Here is a 21,315-nt window from a genome sequence, read left to right as displayed (position 1 = left end):
CAAATCTCCAGACACACTTTCTATTTCTTAGTTGTAGAAACTCTTACCGCCTATTTTTATACCACATCAATATATTTCTTCTTTGAGTTATAAAATACAAATACCAATTCATAAAATTGCAATTAAAAGACCCAAAAAAATAGCTTTGTCCCCTGCTGCATCTGAAAATCTGGTCACGATATCAAGAGATCCTCCGGCCAAATAGAATTAGTGAACATTTACATCTGGAAGGTGAAGCGTGGCCATTATCATTGGCAGATATTTGTTTGATGAACAAACACTTGAATTGCAGTTGCATGTGTAACTTGTTCTCAACTAACCTTCCATGATTCTCATTAGTTGTTGCCAGTTACTTCCGCATGCAAGTTTTACATGTTTATTTTGGGGATTCGGGCGTCATTGCTGAGCCAGCATTTACTGCCCAACCCGAATAACCAGCTTGTTTGTTTTCTTATGTCATTAGCACCGTGGCAACATACGTAAATCAGAGATAAAAGAGGCATAACTTCAAGGACTTCAGTCAGTACACAGTAGAGAAAAGGTGGAATCACAGGTGTGCTGAAGGAAATATAAAATGGTAAGTGTTCCTTTTTTATCATCATTTTATATTTCATCCTATTTCACATTTTTAAAAATGCTTTGAAGAAGGTATGATAATCCTGGAAATCTTTCCCTCTGACAATAGGGCAGGTGCGTGAAAGATGATAATTCCATTCTGCCATGTTTTTGTTTGATTGTGTATGGTGTATGTGCAGTATGTATGGCCTGTGTACGGTTTGTGTTTTGTCTGTGTGTGTCTGTGTGTGTGTGTCTGTGTGTGAGTGTATGTGTGTTTGATGTGTGCGTGTGTGTGTATGAAGTGTGTGTGTGTCTGTATGTAAGAATGTATGAGTTTGTGTGTGTGTGTGACTGTGTGAGTGTATATGTGTATGTGTGAGTGTATGTGTGAGAGTGTGTGTCAGTGTGTGTGTGTATGAGTGTGTGTTTGAGTGCGAGTGAGTGTGTGTATGTGTGATGTATGTGTGTGTGTCTGAGTGTGAATGTGAGTGAGTGAGTGTGAGTGTGAGTGCGAATGAGTGTGTGTCTGTGTGTGTGTCTATGTGTCTGTGTGTGTGTGTGAGTGTGATGTGTATGGTGTATGTGCAGATTGTGGGGCACGGAATGAGGTGGGGGATACTCCAGAAAAGAAAGCCATGTTTATGAGTCTATTCTCCCTGACTTTCTCACAGAGGTCTGTATTAATTAATATAACAAATGTTTAAATCTCTATTTTCTCTAAATTTAATGAAGTAACATTTTATATCAGAAGACATTCAAGTTATAGTTTGGAAGCACATTAAAAACAAACAAATCAAAACTTGCTGATACTCTAATCTTGTAACCAAGACAATATCTGTTGACACTGGAGTTATTATGGCTGCTGCCACAGGCAAATAAGATCAGACATGCTTATCACTGCTTGATCACTGTCACTGCTACTTGATAAACAATCCATGCCTTCAAGTCAGGAGTTTTGATTAATGAAGTGACGCAAATGTGAGATCTCAGGAAAGTTTTCACAGGACTCTGGAACAAGATGCATAAAAAGTGATTCTAATTCCAGAGTCGTTGGGGGGCGGCGGGGTGGGGGTTGGGGGGTGGGGGGGGAGTGGTGCTGTCGTCTGGTTGGGAAACTCGGAAGAATCAGTTTCTGTAATGTCCTGCAGACGTAAAATCCAGGCTGCCTTTAAGTGAGCTTCTCATCCCTGGGCAACCTGTCTGACAGGCTGGAGGCCTTTAGGACCGAAAGCACACAAGACCGATAGGGCCCCTGAGGGAATGAGAAAGATTGTGGTAGACGAGGGTTATCCACATCTTACTGGGTGCTCTGATTTGTAGGGGGAGGTCCTGACCGTTGGATGAGTGCAATATGGTAGTTTCGGCATGTCTTGATTACAGGGGAGTGCGAAGGTGTTTGGGCAATCTGATGGTGGTCCAGCTGGGGGGAGCACGTAGGCAGATTGCAGTGGAACGGAATGGGTTCACTGAGTAGAATTTTGGGCCTATTTTCATTTTTTCATGGGATGTGGGTGGGTGTCGCTGGCGAGACCAATGTTTGTTGCCCATCCCTAATTTCCCTTGAGAAAGTGGTGGTGAGCTGCCTTCTTAAAACGCTGCAGTCCACATGGTGTAGGTACACCCATCGTGCTGTTAGGAAGGGAGATCCAGGATTCTGACCCTGGGACAGTGAAAGAATGATGATATAGCTCCAAGTCAAGATGGTGTGTGACTTGGAGGGGTAGTGATGCCCCATGCATTTGCTGCCCTTGTCCTTCTAGGTGGCAGATGTGTGGAGGGTTTGCAGGTGCTCTTGAGGGAGGTTTAACAAGTTGCTGCAGTGCATCCTGTTGCCCATCCTTAACTGCCCTTCAACTATGAGGCCATATCGGAGTCAACTACATCACCGTGGGTCTGGAGTCAGGAGTCACATGTAGGCCAGACCAGGTACGGATGACAGATTTCCTTCAGTGAATTAGATGGGTTTTTACAACAATAGTTTCAGAGTCACCATTACCGAGAGTAGCTTTTAATTCCACCAGCAGCCAGGGTGGGATTTGAACCCATGTTCTCAGAGCATTAGCCAGGGACTCTGGGTGATTAGTCCAATGAAATTAGCATTATGCCATTACCTCCTCCCTTTGGGAAACACTACTACTCTCCTGGCCACCAAGAGTACCGGAAAGACCTTTACCTCATGGATTTAACCCTTTTGCCTCCTATAAACTGTCAGGTTTCGTGAGGTCTGAGGCACCTGACTGCCTGTGATTAAAACTAAATTGAAGACACATAGCTCCATTGTAATATTTAAATAACCAAACAGCTTCCTGCAAGTGGGTTGGTCACTCGCACTCATTAAAACCAGTCATCGACTGCTTCAAGGTGGATTGAGTTCCCTTTTGACCTCTGTCATGATCTCAACCCACTCATTAAAATTCAGCCCACATTTTATAGAAATCCATAACAAGCTTTCAGTTGGCTTAATGGTACATTTTACATAGAATCATAGAGCCTTTACAGTGCAGTCCATTTGATCCATCAAGCCTGCACCGATAACCAATCCTACCAAGGCCCTGTTCCCATAACCCCACATATTTACCCAGCTAAACCCCCTGACACTAAGGTGCAATTTAGCATGGCCAATCAACCTAATCTGCATATCTTTGGACTGTGGGAGGAAACCGGAGCATCCGGACCTAACCCACACAGACACGGGGAGAATGTACAAGCTACATTCAAGTGGAGGGGTCACCTGTGGTTGTCCCCCTCCAAAACAAGTATATTGTTTTGGATAGTGTGGAGGAGGATGACTCTCCAGGGGTAAGCCACAGTGACCAGGTCACTGGCACACAGTCAGGCTCTGTGGCCTGGAAAGGAAAGAGAGGGATTAGGAGAGCAATGGTGGTGGGGGACGCGTTGGTTAGAGGCACGGACAGGCGATTCTGTGGGTGCGAACAGGACTCCAGGATGGTAGTCTGCCTACCTGGTGCTGGGGTACTGGATGTCTCCAAGCGGATAGGAGGCATATTAAAAGGGGAGGATAAAGAAACGGATGTCATTGTACACATTGGTGCAAATGACATAGATAGGAAGAGCAGGGGGATCCTACGAGAGCAATTCAGGGAGTTGGGAAATAAGCTAAAAAGTAGGGCCTCCAGGGGGGCAATCTCTGGGCTGCTCCCAATGCCTAGGGCCAGTGAGGCAGGGAATAGGGAGATAGTACAATTGAACGCTTGGCTAAAGGACTGGTCCAGGAGGGAGGGCTTCATATTCCTGGATCACTGGGAAGTTTTCAAGAGAGGAGGGCACCTGTACAAGAAGGATGGGTCACAACTAAATTGGAAGGGCACGAATATCCTGGCTGGGAGTTTTGCTAGAGCAGTTCAGGTGGGTTTAAACTAATATGGCAGGGGGGTGGGGATCAAAAAATTATCTCTACAAGTGTAGAGGCTGGGGACGAGCTTGGGGCCAGGACAAGGCTGGCAAAGAAGAAGAGCACTCTGGGGGAGGATGGCCTCGCGGGGCCTGGAGGTCTGGAGTGCATCTACTTCAATGCAAAGAGCGTAGCAGGTAAGACAGACAAACTTAGGGCTTTAATGCTTACGAGGAATTTGGATGTGGTTGCAGTGACAGAGACTTGGTTGAAAGAGGGACAGGACTGGCAACTGAATATTCCGGGGTACAAGTGTTTTAGGCGAGACAGAGGAGGGGCCAAAAGAGGTGGGGGAGTAGCAGTATTAGCTAGAAAGCATATCACAGCGGTGCAGAGGGAAGACAATTCAGAGGGGTCGTGTAACGAGTCACAGTGGGTGGAGCTCAGAAACAGGAAGGGCGCAGTCACTATGTTGGGGGTATACTACAGGCCCCCCAACAGCCCAAGGGAAGTGGAAGAACGGATATGTCAGGAGATAATGGATAGGTGCAGGAAAAATAGGGTTGTTGTAGTGGGGGACTTCAACTTCCCTGGTATAGACTGGAAATCGCATAGGGCTGGGAGTCTGAATGGGGAGGAATTTGTAAAATGCGTACAGGAAGGTTCTTTGGAACAATATGTAGATAGCCCGACTAGAGAGGGGGCTATTCTGGACCTAGTACTGGGGAATGAGCCCGGTCAGGTCTTCAAAGTTTCGGTAGGGGAACATGTGGCAAATAGTGACCACAATTCTGTTAGCTTTAGGACAGTGATGGAAAAGGATGAGTGTTGTCCCAAGAGTAAGGTGTGGGATTGGGGGAAGGCTAACTTGAGTGGGATTAGGCAGAAATTGGCAGCTGTTGATTGGGAGAGGCTGTTTGAGGGTAAATCCACATCTGGCATGTGGGAGTCTTTTAAGGAACAGTTGTTAGGGCTGCAGGATAGGCATGTGCCTGTAAAAAAGAAGGATAGGAAGGGTAGGATTCGAGAACCGTGGATAACCAGGGAAATTGAGGGATTGGTCAAAAAGAAAAGAGAGGCGTACGTTAGGTCCAGGCAGCTAAAAACGGAGGGAGTTCTGGAGGAATACAAAGAAAGTAGGAAAGAACTCAAATGAGGAATTAGAAGGGCAAAAAGGGGTCATGAAATGTCCTTGGCAGACAGGATTAAAGAGAATCCCAAGGCATTTTGTTCATACGTTAGGAACAAAAGGGTTGTCAGGGAAATAATTGGACCTCTCAGGGACAAAAGTGGGGAATTATGCTTAGAGCCCAAAGAAGTAGGGGAGATCCTAAATGAATACTTTGCGTCGGTATTCACAAAGGAGAGGGATGTGTTGACTGGGAGTGTCTCGGAGCGGAGTGTTGACCCGTTAGAGAAAATCTCCATTACAAGGGAGGAAGTGTTAGGTTTTTTAGGGAATATAAAGACTGACAAATCCCCAGGGCCTGATGGAATCTATCCAAGGCTGCTCAGGGAGACGAGTGATGAAATCGCTGGGCCTCTGACCCAAATCTTTGTCTCATCACTGGACACATGCGGTCCCAGAGGATTGGAGGATAGCTCATGTGGTCCCGTTATTTAAGAAGGGTAGGGAGGATAACCCGGGAAATTATAGGCCGGTGAGCTTGACGTCCGTGGTAGGGAAGTTGTTGGAGAGGATTCTTAGAGATAGGATGTATGTGCATTTAGAAAGGAATAAACTCATTAACGATAGTCAGCCTGGTTTTGTGAGAGGGAGGTCATGCCTCATTAACCTGGTGGAGTTATTTGAAGAAGTGGCTAGAATGGTTGACGAGGGAAGAGCCGTGGATGTCGTCTATATGGACTTTAATAAAGCGTTTGACAAAGTCCCTCCTGGTAGGTTGGTGCAAAAGATTGGATCTCATGGGATAAAGAGGGAGGTGGCTAGATGGGTGGAGAACTGGCTTGGTCACAGAAGACAGAGGGTGGTAGTGGAAGGGTCTTTTTCCGGCTGGATGCCTGTGACTAGTGGTGTTCACAGTAAGAAGTTTAACAACACCACGTTAAAGTCCAACAGGTTTATTTGGTAGCAAAAGCCTCACAAGCTTTCGGAGCTCTTAGCCCCTTCTTCAGGTGAGTGGGAACTCTGTTCACAAACAGAGCTTATAAAGACACAGACTCAAATTACATGAATAATGGTTGGAATGCGAATACTTACAACTAATCAAGTCTTTAAGAAACGAAACAATGTGAGTGGAGAGAGCATCAAGACAGGCTAAAAAGATGTGTATTGTCTCCAGACAAGACAGCCAGTGAAACTCTGCAGGTCCACGCAACTGTGGGAGTTACAAATAGTGTGACATGAACCCAATATCCCGGTTGAGGCCGTCCTCGTGTGTGCGGAACTTGGCTATCAGTTTCTGCTCAGCGACTCTGCGCTGTCGTGTGTCGCAAAGGCCGCCTTGGAGAACGCTTACCCGAATATCAGAGGCCGAATGCCCGTGACCGCTGAAGTGCTCCCCAACAGGAAGAGAACAGTCTTGCCTGGTGATTGTCGAGCGGTGTTCATTCATCCGTTGTCGCAGCGTCTGCTATACCGATGCTATACACTAGATACATCGATGACATTTTCTTCCTTTGGACTCATGGTGAACAATCACTGAAACAACTCTATGATGACATCAACAAGTTCCATCCCACCATCAGGCTCACCATAGACTACTCTCCGGAATCGGTTGCATTCTTGGACACACGCATCTCCATTAAGGACGGTCACCTCAGCACCTCACTGTACCGCAAGCCCACGGATAACCTCACGATGCTCCACTTCTCCAGCTTCCACCCTAAACACGTTAAAGAAGCCATCCCCTACGGACAAGCCCTCCGTATACACAGGATCTGCTCGGATGAGGAGGATCGCAACAGACACCTCCAGACGCTGAAAGATGCCCTCATAAGAACAGGATATGGCGCTAGACTCATTGATCAACAGTTCCAACGCGCCACAGCGAAAAACCGCACCGACCTCCTCAGAAGACAAACACGGGACACAGTGGACAGAGTACCCTTCGTTGTCCAGTACTTCCCCGGAGCGGAGAAGCTACGGCATCTCCTCCGGAGCCTTCAACATGTCATTGATGAAGACGAACATCTCGCCAAGGCCATCCCCACACCCCCACTTCTTGCCTTCAAACAACCGCACAACCTCAAACAGACCATTGTCCGCAGCAAACTACCCAGCCTTCAGGAGAACAGTGACCATGACACCACACAACCCTGCCACAGCAACCTCTGCAAGACATGCCGGATCATCGACACAGATGCCATCATCTCACGTGAGAACACCATCCACCAGGTACACGGTACATACTCTTGCAATTCGGCCAACGTTGTCTACCTGATACGCTGCAAGAAAGGATGTCCCGAGGCATGGTACATTGGGGAAACTGTGCAGACGCTGCGACAACGGATGAATGAACACCGCTCGACAATCACCAGGCAAGACTGTTCTCTTCCTGTTGGGGAGCACTTCAGCGGTCACGGGCATTCGGCCTCTGATATTCGGGTAAGCGTTCTCCAAGGCGGCCTTTGCGACACACGACAGCGCAGAGTCGCTGAGCAGAAACTGATAGCCAAGTTCCGCACACACGAGGACGGCCTCAACCGGGATATTGGGTTCATGTCACACTATTTGTAACTCCCACAGTTGCGTGGACCTGCAGAGTTTCACTGGCTGTCTTGTCTGGAGACAATACACATCTTTTTAGCCTGTCTTGATGCTCTCTCCACTCACATTGTTTCGTTTCTTAAAGACTTGATTAGTTGTAAGTATTCGCATTCCAACCATTATTCATGTAATTTGAGTCTGTGTCTTTATAAGCTCTGTTTGTGAACAGAGTTCCCACTCACCTGAAGAAGGGGCTTGGAGCTCCGAAAGCTTGTGTGGCTTTTGCTACCAAATAAACCTGTTGGACTTTAACCTGGTGTTGTTAAACTTCTTACTGTGTTTACCCCAGTCCAACGCCGGCATCTCCACATCATGACTAGTGGTGTTCCGCAGGGCTTTGTATTGGGACCTCTGCTGTTTGTGATTTATAAAAACAATCTAGAAGAAGGTGTAACTAGGGTGATCAGTAAGTTTGCGGACGACATGAAAATGGCTGGACTTGCAGATAGTGAGGAACATTGTCAGAGGCTACAGAAGGATATAGATAGGCTGGAAATTTGGGCAAAGAAATGGCAGATGGAGTTCACTCCAGATAAATGCGAAGTGATGCATTTTGGTAGAACTAACGTAGGGGGGAGCTATACGATAAATGGCAGAACCATAAAGGGTGTACATACGCAGAGGGACCTGGGTGTGCAAGTCCACAGATCCTTGAAGATGACGTCACAGGTGGAGAAGGTAGTGAATAAGGCATATGGCATGCTTGCCTTTATTGGACGGGGCATAGAGTATAAAAGTTGGGGTCTGATGTTGCAGTTGTATAGAACATTGGTTCTGCCGCATTTGGAATACTGCATCCAGTTCTGGTCGCCACATTACCAGAAGGACGTGGAGGCTTTAGAGAGAGTGCAAAGGAGGTTTACCAGGATGTTGCCTGGTATGGAAGGGCTTAGTTATGAGGAGAGATTAGGTAAACTGGGGTTGTTCTCACTGGAAAGACGGAGGATGAGGGGTGACCTAATAGAGGTGTATAAAATTATGAAAGACATAGATAGGGTAAATGGTGGGAAGCTTTTTCCCAGGTTGGTGGTGACGTTCACGAGGGGTCATAGGTTCAAGGTAAGGGGGGGGAGGTTTAACACAGATATCAGAAGGACGTATTTTACACAGAGGGTGGTGGGGGCCTGGAATGCGCTGCCGGGCAAGGTGGTGGAGGCAGACACATTGGGAACATTTAAGACTTATCTAGATAGCCACATGAATGGAGTGGGAATGGAGGGATACAAAAGAATGGTCTAGTTTGGACCAGGGAGCGGCGCGGGCTTGGAGGGCCGAAGGGCCTGTTCCTGTGCCGTATTGTTCTTTGTTCTTTGTACACACAGTCACCAAGCTGGGAATTGAACCCGGGTCCCTGGCGCTGTGAGGCAGCAGTGCTAACCATTGTGCCACCGTGCCGCCCATACATGGCTAGAACACAAAGAGAAATTTTTCCGGAAGATCTTATTTTCCCCCCTTTTTTCTGCCAATGTTCTCCCTTGCCTAATTCCTTTATGTGATTCTTCTCCCCATTGTTCCTCAAGCTACATCTACTGGTTCTTTGCCCAAGTGGAGATTTAGCAGTAAGTGTCACCAGGCTATTTTGTTGCAGAGCAGGTCACAGCCTGGACCAATTTTGCCCTGTCCAATACATGGAATTCCAGGGAAATGTCTCGGTAGCAAGCCAAATTAGGAATCCTGTCCCTCTTTCATCTCCCATAATCTGAGGCAATATTATATCTGAGGACATAACTAGTAAAATAGATAAGGTAGAACCACTGGATGTGATGTATTTGGATTTTTAAAAAGCTTTTGATAAAGTCCCACATAGGTGGCTAGTGTGCAAAATTAAAACACATGGGATTGGGTGTAATATATTGGATTGGATTGAGAATTGGTTAGCAGACAGGAAACAGAGAGTAGGAATTGTAGGAAGTGGCAGGCGGTGACTAGTGATTCCGGCAGGGATCAGTGCTTGGGCCTCAGCTATTCAGAATGTACATCAATGATTTGGATGAGGGAAGCAAAAGTAATATTTCCAAGTATGCTAATGACACCAAAGATGGTGGGAAGGTGAGTGGCAAGGAGGTCATTAAGGGGCTTCTAAGCGATTTAGACAAGTTGAATAAGTGGGCAAAAACAGGACAGATGCAATATAATCTGGATAAATGTGGAATGGTCCACTTCGAATGGCGAAACAGGATGGCAGAGTATTATTTAAATGGTGATAGATTGGAAAATGTTGATGTCCAAAGGGACGTGGGTGTCCTTGTACACCAGTCACTGAAAGCAAGCATGCAAGCACAGCAAGCAGTTAAGAAGGCAAATGGTATGTGGGGCTTCATTGCAAGTGGACTTGAGTACAGGAGCAAGGATATGTTACTGCAGCTGTACAGGGCCTTGGTGAGAGCAAAACTGGAGTATTGTGTGCAGGTCTGCATCACAGCTACTTTATTAAGTAGCAGCAATACTAGATCAGACATGTTCTGCGGCTGTAATGCAGAACATGCCTGATCTAGTATCTGCTACAGTAATTGCAGTGTTAACAAATACTGTCTTGGTTACAAGAAAATTAGCAATTTTTGAATCATTTGTTTTATTTGTAGCACTTCTGAACCATAATTTGAATGTCTCTTGATTTAAAATGCTAATAATTAAATTTGGAGAATAAAGAGAATTAAACATTTGTCATATTAATTAATATAGCTTTCTGTGAGAAAGCAAAAATAAACTTATAAACATGGTTTTCCTATCTGTAGTCAGATGGAACTGTATCTCTTAGAATTATTATTGAATTATAGAATCCCTACAATGCAGGAGGAGGCCATTTGGCCCATCAAGCCTGCACTGACAACAATCCTACCCAAGCTCTATCCCCGTAACCCCACATATTTACCCTGCTAATCCTCTTGACACTAAGGGGTAATTTGGCATGGGAAATCCACCTAACCCGCACATCTCTGACCTCACCACCTGCCTTCTTGCCTTGTCGCTGAGTGTGGAAGGAAATGGTTAACCACCACTGCCAAGCAAGTGGCTCAGGATTCAAACATCACCAGAGACTGAGCCACGGAACTGTCTTCAAGGAGAGCACGTACAATGAGGATGAGGATGAAGAATTTATGCACAATGTCAAGTGACACAACTAATTCTTCTCACTCTCACCAAACATGAGACCATTACTTTTTAAGAAATTGGATACCACTGGAGTGTGGTTCCCAACTTTTCACCGTGGGACTGGATGCTTGCTTTCTCAATGACACACATCTAAATATCTTGTCTTTGCTGCTGGGGTGGCGTGCCCCTGGTCACGTGTGCGAAATGGGAAAGTAATCCCGTGAATTGCAGTGCGATATTTCAACATGGAATAATTCTGGACTTTCAGCTGGGCTCACTGGTGGAGTTCATCCTTTTAGATAGTAGGCCTCATTGCAACATCAGAGTGGATCTTTGATTGAGTAAAGAAATGGATAGTGAGCAGAAAGCCTTTCACAGTAATGGCACTAGACTGCCAAGCTGCTATTATGGATATATTTATTCTGTTTATTACTAACCAACTTCGTGTTTATTCACTTTCCAGAATACTGAAACACAGGGAGGCCACAACAGAGCAAAATATTTGCTTCATGTTCTAATTGTGTGGGGACTGGCCCTTCTTTCTGGTAGGCCTTATTTATTGCTTTTTGCCTGTAATCGTAGTAAATGACTTTATTGTCTAAAAGGAAAATAAGTCACATAAATCCGTTAAAGGCGGATTGCCACCAGGAATCATGAATGCCAAGCCAGAAATCTTTGCATTTAAACACCAGTCAGTTTAAAGACACTGAAACTGGGAGAACAGTGAAGTGTTCAGAAAAGCTCAAAGCTGCAGTTAATGTAAAATGTTGATGAACTTGCATTGATAACTTTAACATCCTTCAATTGGTCACTATTTATATGCTGTTGGCTTTTCAGACATTGTGGTAGGTGTGAAATCTTCCCATTCCCGATCATTGTGGCACAAGCTGCATTTTCAATGATCTAGTTACAGTTGGAGGTCTTGTGGGACTGATGCCCTGAATTGTGTAGCTCAGACAGAGCTCTGAAACATTAATACACATCTGGAGCAAAACATAGCAAATAAATGTGATTAGTATTTCTCCTTTGGGAATATCCAGTTTAACTATTATAACTGTTGTTAGTTGTCGTCAAAGTTCATGTTCAACTCTAAATGTCGTATGATCTGTGTTAGTCTAACGATTATTTTATAGTTCAAGGATCTGTTTCTGTTTTACTGCTTTAGAGTGGTATAAGACACCAGTACTGAGTTATATATTGCTGTTTCACAAGGATGTTGCCAGGACTTGAGAAGCTGAGTTACAGAGAGAGATTGAATAGGTTGGGACTTTATTCCCTGGAGTGTAGAAGATTGAGGGGAGATTTGATAGAGGTGTATAAGATTTTGATGGGTATAGATAGAGTGAATGCAAGCAGGCTTTTTCCGCTGAGGCTAGGGGAGAAAAAGACCAGAGGGCATGGGTTAAGGGTGAAAGGAGAAAAGTTTAAAGGGAATATTAGGGGGGGCTTCTTCACGCAGAGAGTGGTGGGAGTGTGGAATGAGCTGCCGGATAAAGTGGTAAATGCGGGGTCACTTTTAACATTTAAGAAAAACTTGGACGGGTTCATGGATGAGAGGGGTGTGGAGGGATATGGTCCAAGTGCAGGTCAGTGGGACTAGGCATAAAATGGTTCGGCACAGACAAGAAGGGCCAAAAGGCCTGTTTCTGAGCTGTAATTTTCTATGGTTCTATGGTTCTATGAGGCAAATGGAAATATACACACACGGTTAGACCCATGGTCAAAGCAGCCATTCTTTATAATGTAAAGTTTAAAAAGTTGGCTTCCTGCCAACTGCCACTGCTAAGTCTGAAGGGAACACGATCCCTGTCTAAGGAAGTCTTATATTACTTGCTTGAATTGGATGCAACGAAAGATTGACATCTCCACCCCTCAGCGATACTGCAGATTTTGCTTTGATTTAGCTGCTTACTTATCCAAGACGGTACAGCCGTGATGGGCCGAGGGGCCTCTTCTGCACTGTATGATGCTATGTATTTAGGTACTGTAGTTAGAAGGCTGAATTACAATCTGACCAGATGCTTTAACTAACATAACAGTTGTATAAAACAATAACGTATGACAATGTTAAAATCTTACTTTACCGGTTTTCTCAGATGCATTTGAAGACCCTGTGCCGGAGACAACTTTAATAGGCATCCATCGTCAAAGTATTGTCCTCGGATGCAGCTTTCCTGTTAATGATGGCTCCCCATTGGAACATACTATAATCACCTGGCAACGTGTGGAGAATAATGAGGTGGTGCACAGTTATTACTATGTCAAAGACCAACTCAATTATCAGAGTGAACAGTATTCAGGCAGAACGAGTCTATTTCCAGAGGAATTCAAACACGGCAATGCTTCATTGAAACTGGATGGAGTGAAGGCTGAAGATGCTGGACGGTACATATGTTTTGTCAGCACGATATCTGGAACTACCAAAGAGATAGTTTTTTTGAAATTTGCAGGTAAATAGGCTTTACTGTTTTATTTTTTTCCTAATTACGGACAAATGCTAATTGGATTCATGCAAAGATGATGTTATTGTGACTAAACATCATGTGATAATTAATAATAATACATTGAAAAACTTAAGTGGAGAATATTTGGGTTGCAATTAATTTAACAAATTGAAGTGAATGTAACTAAAATTGTTATAAATCAAACATAATGCAGTTAATGTGGGGAATTAAAAGCTCAGATGTAAATGGAAAATGGTTTGAATATTACAATCAAAGACTGATCAAGATTATAGGCATCTTTTACAATCTAACATTAAAGCCATTGGAGAGAAAGGATAACAGGTTGCTTCATTTGGAAGCTTCACTTCATTCCTGAATATCTGTTCACTGATGAGCAATGCCCTTGTTGTCCATAACTTTATGATAACTAATTGCACTGACGTATCTTTCTTGGCTCACATGTCAAATCGTTGCCTGTACTGAAGGTTCCCCAGCTGGTAATACTTTCCCCACCGAATACTCTGCTCAAACTGCCACAGTGATGTGTGGCCTTTATCACCAAGTGGCTTTACACATCTGAAACTTTCTCCTTGCCCAAGTCTCTATCCTTGTTCTATATCAACGCATCCTGAACTGCCAGATTTCTCACCGAGGTATCCTCACTCCTTTACTTCCTCACCTTCGGAGCTGAGTAACTCCTCATTCCTGGCAATTGCCATCTCCATTCACCTTGCTCTCTCATTTGATTTCACTGCCATCTGTCCTATTGTATCCTCTCATTCTATATAAACTTTTCTATCCACACACACACAGAGCCACCGCCTCCCTCTCCCCCACCAACCACCAACAGTTCCTAAGTTCCTGATCTCTGAAGAAGAGCCATTTTGGACCCGAAACATTATCTCTGTTTCTCTCACCACAGACGCAACCAGATCTGCTGGGAGTTTCCAGCACCTTCTGTTTTTATTATACAGCCACCTTTATCATCTCACATAGCCTCTCCATTCCTGTGGTCTCAATCATGGGCAAGGTAATCGCCAACCACTTTCTTGTATTCCCTCCCTCTGCACCTTTCTCTGTGACTGGATCCTGAACTTCCTAACCCACAAATCACAATCAGCAAGGATAGGCAACAGCATCTCCTCCACGATCATCCTCAACACCGGTGTCCCACAAGACTGTGTTCTCAGCCCCCTACTATACTCCCTATACATCTATGACTGTGTGGCCAAATTCCCCTCCAATTCAATTTTCAAGTTTGTTGACGACACCACCGTAGTGGGTCGGATCTCAAGCAATGACGAGACAGAGGACAGGAATGAGATAGAGACTCTGGTGTACTGGTGCAGCAACAATAATCTCTCCCTCAATGTCAACAAAATGAAGGAGATTGTCATCGACTTCTGGAAGCATAAAGGAGACCATACCTCCCTGTCTACATCAATGGGGGCGAAGTAGAAAGGGTCGAGAGCTTCAAGTTTTTAGGTGTCCAGATCACCAACAACCTGTCCTGGTCCCTCATGCCAGTCTATAGTTAAGGAAGCCCACCAATGCCTCTTCTTTCTCAGAAGACTAAAGAAATTTGGCATGTCAACTACGGCTCTCACCAAAATTTACAGGTGCACCATAGAAAGCATTCTTTCTGGTTGTATCACAGCTTGGTATGGCTCCTGCTCTGCCCAAGACTGCAAGGAATTATAAAAGGTTGTGAATGTAGCCCAATCCATCACGCAAACCAGCCTCCCATCCATTGACCTTGTTTACACTCCCTGCTGCCTTGGCAAAGCAGCCAGCATAATTAAGGACCCCACGCACCCCGGGCATTCTCTCTTCCACCTTCTTCCGTTGGGAAAATGATACAAAAGTCTGAGGTTACGTACCAACCGACTCAAGCTTCTTCCGTGCTTCTGTCAGACTTTTGAATGGACTTATCTTGCATGAAGTTGATCTGTCTCTACACCCTAGCTATGACTGTAACACTACATTCTGCACTCTCTCGTTTCCTTCTCTATGAACGGTATGCATTGTCTGTATAGCGTGCAAGAAACAATACTTTTCACTGTATGTTAATACATGTGACAATAATAAATCAAATCAAATCAAAGTATTCCTCACCACACACATCTCCTTACACTTTCCAATCGACTTCTTGCGGCATCAGCTGTCCTTTACTGATCTCAGTTAACATCAGTTGTGGAGAAGCTACCCAAAGCTATCATTAGGGATAGAGTGAGCACTGGAGCAAATATGAACAAGTCAGAAAGAGCGGACATGGCTATGTCTAATTAATGCTGTTGAACTTTTTTGATGAGAAGCAAAATGTTGTTGGAGTGTCTATGCATCCAACAAAGTTCAACAAAAGAGAGTAATAGTGAAAAGTAAGAGGGCACAGAATTTAGGTAGATTTTTGACTTGGGCTTGATAATTGATAGGGACGTAGGAGGCAAAGAGTGGAATTTTCAGACCATTGGCCAGTGGCGAGATCTTCCAGTTCCGTTAACGCGACCCCCTGTTGCAGGTTTCCCGAGGGCAGCAGGTGGATTCAATGGGAAATCCCATTGACAGCCGTGAGGCCAGAAATTCCTGGCGCCGGCCAGCGGCAGGTCGTCCCCCACCACCCGTGGGGCAGAAAACCCTACCAAAAGAGTGGGGATTAAGAGAAAGCACTCTGGTTGGCAGGCTATAACTGCTAAAGATATGTGGAGATCTATAATGGTGCATTATTATTTGTAATGTGTAGATGTTGTGGGCAGGCAGGGCTTTGCTTTGTTAACAGCTGAATTTTTTGGCTTGTATCTGTATCTAGCATATTTTCAAATTATTTAATGTCAACTAAAGCAAATTTCCAAGTTATTCGACTTTATAATCCACAGCTTACTACAAGGACCCACAATTGCTGATCAAACTCCAACTATCCAGTGCAACCTTCATTCTCGAATCTCAAGGTTATCCTGAGGCCTCCATCCTCTGGTACTGTGCAGAAGATAAAAACCTGCTCCTCAGGCCTAATATTTCATTTGTTCCAAGTGAAGATGGCCTCTACACACTCCAAACCACTCTTGAAGTTGATAATACAAAGGCAATTTGTAGCCACGTAGTTGAGATTCAGAACTACCTTGTTAACCAGACTGTTGCCAGGAAATTCAACCTCCTTTTCCCCCGTGAGTTATTATTTTACTCAACAATGAGTAGATTATCTTAGTGTGTATTTACTGGGACATAATAATCTGTTTCAAAGATTTCTGTAGAACTGCATGTAGGGGTCAATTTTCCTAACCTGAGCTACCAGAGCAATGGTGTATGCACCATGAGCACATATCACAATGCGTCACAATGTTTTTTCCACAATGTCCCATCCACAACTTTTAATAGATGTACAATCATCCGGACTGTGACCTAAATGTTTAAATATTTGCTCCTGATCTGCATCTCCTGTGGCTGAGATTCTGTGCTGGGAACGTACATTCATAAAATTGTAACTTTAGTTGTGAAAAAGAGCATTGTAACTTTTATCTCTAAATGCAACAAGGGCGATTCTCCCAACATGCTGTGCTACTTTTGTAGTGCAGCGGGCCAGGAGACTCTAGCGGAGGCTGTTTCGTGGGCACCCCGCTGGGCGCCACAGCCTCCACGTGTCTCCAGCAGCCGGATTTCCGGCGTCATCCGAGCCGCAAATTGGCGTGGATCTGAATAAATTATGTTAATCCTAATTTGCATCTGTTTGAAATGCTATTAGCGGGCCTGGGACTGAAATCTCCGGATCCGCTAGCCTCTCCTCCCCCCCCCCCCCCCCCCCCCCCCCGGCCAGGAGTCTTTCACTCCAGCGGGGTTTAGTATAGATCCCCACTTCCGGGAAGCTTGTGGCCCGATGCTGCTGGAGTGAAGGGGGGGCAATCGAGGCCCCCCAAGGGGGTCTGGTGCTGGGGGTGCCCCCTGGGCATTGCCATGTTGGCAGTGCCAGCCTGGGTCCCCTGGCACTGTCCAAGGGGCAAAGTGCCAATGCTCAGGGGGCATCTTGGTACTGCCTATCGGCCAGGGCCTAATGGGGACAAGGCCTCTAGGGGCGATTCGTGGGAGTGGGGAGGGTTCTGCTGCTTTTGGGCTGAGTGACAGAGGGAAGGAGGCCAACGATTGGGACTGGCCATCAGAGTGGGTGGGTGGGGGTCAGCCTGCTGGGGGGTTGGGGCTTCTGGGTTGGTGCAGGGGGGATCATGAGATCGGAGCTGCGGGGGCGGAGAACATCGTGACGGGCTGGGGATTGGGAGCTTGAGGTTGAATTGGGCATGTTTGGGGGGCCAGCGATCAAGCTGTGGGGGAGGGGTCATACGGCCAATGATGCGGGGGTCACAGGGCTGGCCAGTGATCGAGCTGGCCAGAAATTGGGAGACCAGCAGACAGGGGCCACTGCGCATGCGCCGACCTCGGCGCTGACAGATTGGCGCATGCACAGTGGCCTGCTCAGCGCTATGCTGCCGGCCTCCTGGGCGGGAATAGGCCGCGCCCCCTGATTTTTGGACTGATTCGCGCTAGTGCATTCTGCAGGGCATGGAGTGTGGGAGATTCATTTTGAAAATCCCACTGAAAAAAACAAAGTGATCTACCCGAGTTTTTACACGAATTTGATACCTGGAATTTATTTGTGATATATTCACAGAAGCGGTATGATGCAAAGCCTTAAGTTCATGGGCATAGTTTCTACAGGAGTTTCTCCTGATCTCCCACTATAACTTCAGCAGAAACTCTAAAGAAATGGTGTAAATGAAGTTACAGTGGGAACATAGGAGAGCCCCTTGGGGAAATTCCAGATGCATAGATCAAGTGGTCACGTGATGACACGGCTATTTAAGGGGGTCACGGTTTGTAGCGTGGGAGTTCTCCCCGGGAGCGCGGGCAGAGCTATTCAGAATACTTAATTAACTGTTGTTGCTTTGAGTCCTTGGAGTCACCAGTCATTGGAAGCTAGCACTTCTTCACATATGTTTTATAAAAGTGATTTAATATGACTTATGAATATTTCACATTTTTATTTCCTTCACTTTCAGAACATAGCTTTCAGGAAGATGGCATTTACAAGAAATGGTGGATTGTTCTAAGCTCCTGTATGCTGGTATTTGTTGCAATTATCGCCCTGCTATTGGTAATATATACACGTCAACCAATGAAAATGGAAGAAAAAACAAAGTGTGAAGTCATATGAGTGAATAAAACATTTGAAATGTTACTGTCCGTCCTCAGTAACCAACTGCTGCTGTCCATGTGGCAAAGACATTTCCACGATGCGGTTAGAGAGGGAATTCAAGACTTTGAGCCAGCCACGATGAATGAACAGGGATATATGTCGTAATCCAGGTTGGAAGGGAAATTGGAAACAGTTTTTCCCAGGAATCAGCTGCCCTTGTCCTCCCAAGTAGTAGAGGTTGCAGGAGATGCAGCTGAAGAAACAGTACACTCTGAATACTACCAACCGTGGTACATCATCAGTGCCTCACACATATGGCTAAGAGTAAGTTATCACCGAAGAATAGATTACGTTGTTATACCCACAAGATCTGTGATGGTTTTCTGGGTGGCACAGCAGTTGAAAGCATTTGCCTCTGGTATTATGTAGCAGTTGTTTTCTGCTTTTTCATCCCATTTTCTTCCGAAACGTGTGTCACATAGATGAAGATGCAATAACTGTTGATGCCCTAGAGCAGGTAGCAGTGAGAAAGTTATGCATACCTTTCCAGTTCAGAAAAATAAGGATGAAGTTCAAGTGGAAGGATGTGAAATGATCAGTCAGGATCTGATCATTTGGGATTATTATTTGATCTCCAATTATGTTATTAATGAAAATAGAATCTTCTCGACTTTGGTAGCTGACACTCCGACTATAGCCTCCAACTCTCCAGACATTTATGGTGCCGCTTAAACATCCAGTGAATTTTTGGTCTTCCCCAAGTATCTTGTAGCTTTTTCTTAAAGAAAAGCTGTTAAAATTCCAACATGTAACTGTATGTGGTTAGCTTAACTGTCAGCTGCACCTTTTCAATGCCTGGGGTTATTTTAGATTTGATTGGTTCCTGCTAACCAGGCAAGCAATAATTATACGCCTTGTTTGTGAACAGAACTCCCACTCACCTGACGAAGGGGCAGCGCTCCGAAAGCTAGTGGCTTTTGCTACCAAATAAACATGTTGGACTTTAACCTGGTGTTGTGAGACTTCTTACTGTGTTTACCCCAGTCCAATGCCGGCATCTCCACATCATTATTAGGGGAGTGCAGGTGCAGTGAGTGCGGCCAGTCAAGGGCCAGTTGGCAACAAAAACTTGTGAGAAATTTTGAAGAGTGCTTTCAGTTGAGTGTCATGCTTCTCTCGGTGTGCTGATTGGCTGCCATTCAATAGGCTGCTGTGTCCAGTGGGGGGTGCAGTGCTCAGGGCTCCTAATTGATAAGCTGCTGTGTCTAGCGGGAGGGGGGGGGGGGGGGGGGTGCAATATTCAATGCTTCCATTCAAGAGAGGGAATGATCACAAGCTGGGGTTGTGCATGTCAGCACAACGCTAGTTCTCTGCACGGCAACAGTGAGGACAGTACATTCGAAGAATGGAGGGATTGGATACCCGCATTATCCGGATTCATGGGGACATGGGGTGAGCTGCCAGCCACGTCTGTGTATGGGGGGAGACGGGGGGTGGCAGCGATGTCTGTGGAGGAATTGTGGATGCCAGCAATGAGGCCAGCTTTATCTGTATGGTGGAGGGGGGCCAGCAATGTCTGTATGGGGGAGAGGGGCCAGCGATGTCGTGGGGAGGTTGTGGGGGCCAGCAGTGTCTGTGTGGAGGGGTTGTGGGGGCCAGCAATGAGGCCAGCGATGGCTGTAAGGGGGAAGGGGACAGCGATGTCTGTATTGGGGAGGGGAGCCAGCAATGTCTATATGGGGGAAGAGGGCCAGCGGTGTGTGTTGGGGCGGGAGGTTGTGGGGGCCAGCGATGAGGCCAGCGATGTCTGTGGGGGTTGGATGGCAGTGATCAGGATGCTGGGAGGTCTTTTCAGCGATTTCCCAGAGGTGTGCGCGTGCGCGGGTTCCCGCTCATCCCGCTGATTTCAGGCTCTTTGGTGTGAATAGGCTCTGCCCCCTGAGCTTTTAACGATATTCATGATTGTGACCTCTGAGGCGAGATGGTAAGACCGTTCCCCCCACCCCAGTAGTTCAAATATGGAGTAGTTCTTGTAACTAACAGAATCATTAATAAATCAGAGTATTCACTGTTGTTGATTGAATGAAATGAGAAAATGGGAAATTAAAAGTAAGAAATTTCAGATTGATACATGACTATCAATCTGAAGAAACATCTGGGCATTAAATAATATATCTCAGGTCATCTCTGAGAAGGAAGATCTTTGACTGAAGCTATAAGCAGCCTACAGAATTTAAGGGTGCCCTTCATGGCATACAATGAACAATGTCATCCTCAATGATGGGAGAGTCCAGCACAATGGTGCAAAAGACAAGACTGAACCATTGCAAACATTGTTAGTCAGAAATGCCAAGGGGATAGTCAATTTCAGCCTCCTTCTGATGCCCCTGTGCAGCCAATTTGATTCACTTTTTGTGATACTAAGAAATGGTTGAAGGTATTGGATACTGCAAAGGCTATGAGCCCTGGCAACGTTCCAACAATAGCACTGAAAACTTGTGCTCCAGAACTTGCTGCGCCCCTAGCCAAGCTCTTCCAGTACAACTTCAACACTGGCATCGACCTGGCAATATGGAAAATTGCCCAGATATGTCCTTTTCACAAAAAGCAGGACAAATCCAACCTGGCCAATTATTGCCCCATCAGTCTACTTTTGATCATCAGCAATATGATGAAAGGTACAATTGATGGTGCTATTAAATGGCATTTACTCAGCAATAACCTGCTCAGTGGCACTTTGTTTGGGTTTCACCAGGGCCACTCAGCTCCTGACCTCATTGCAGCCTTGGTCCAAACATAGACAAAAGAACTAAATGCAAGAGGTGAGGTGAGAGTGACTGCCCTTGATATCAATACAGCATTTGATCAGATGTGACATCAAGGAACCCTAGCAAAACTGAAGTCAATAGGAATGAGGGGGAAAACCCGCCACTGGTTGGAATCATATCTGGCACAAAGG

At 45.6% G+C, this 21,315-nt stretch overlaps 1 protein-coding gene across 2 annotated transcripts in view; it reads left to right on the top strand.

Annotated features, from left to right (window-relative positions):
- Positions 1 to 416: 416 nt before the first annotated feature.
- Positions 417 to 21,315, top strand: part of LOC144508960 (CD276 antigen-like) — a 35,557-nt gene continuing 14,658 nt past the window's right edge. Inside the window, exons 1-5 of one of the 2 annotated variants that reach the window (XR_013500367.1) lie at positions 417 to 577; positions 11,197 to 11,278; positions 12,830 to 13,183; positions 16,051 to 16,338; positions 18,220 to 18,680. Coding sequence is in view for 1 of the 2 variants with exons in the window: in XM_078237179.1 (XP_078093305.1) it covers positions 575 to 577; positions 11,197 to 11,278; positions 12,830 to 13,183; positions 16,051 to 16,338; positions 18,220 to 18,374 (882 nt within the window). In the remaining variant the exon portion in view is untranslated. Of the gene's footprint in view, positions 578 to 11,196; positions 11,279 to 12,829; positions 13,184 to 16,050; positions 16,339 to 18,219; positions 19,362 to 21,315 lie in introns of those variants that run through there. The other variant, XM_078237179.1, reaches the window with a different exon arrangement.

Source organism: Mustelus asterias, chromosome 21 (assembly GCF_964213995.1).
Source record: "Mustelus asterias chromosome 21, sMusAst1.hap1.1, whole genome shotgun sequence".
In the NCBI taxonomy this organism is placed as follows: domain Eukaryota; kingdom Metazoa; phylum Chordata; class Chondrichthyes; order Carcharhiniformes; family Triakidae; genus Mustelus; species Mustelus asterias.
This window is presented reverse-complemented; position numbering and strand designations above follow the sequence as displayed.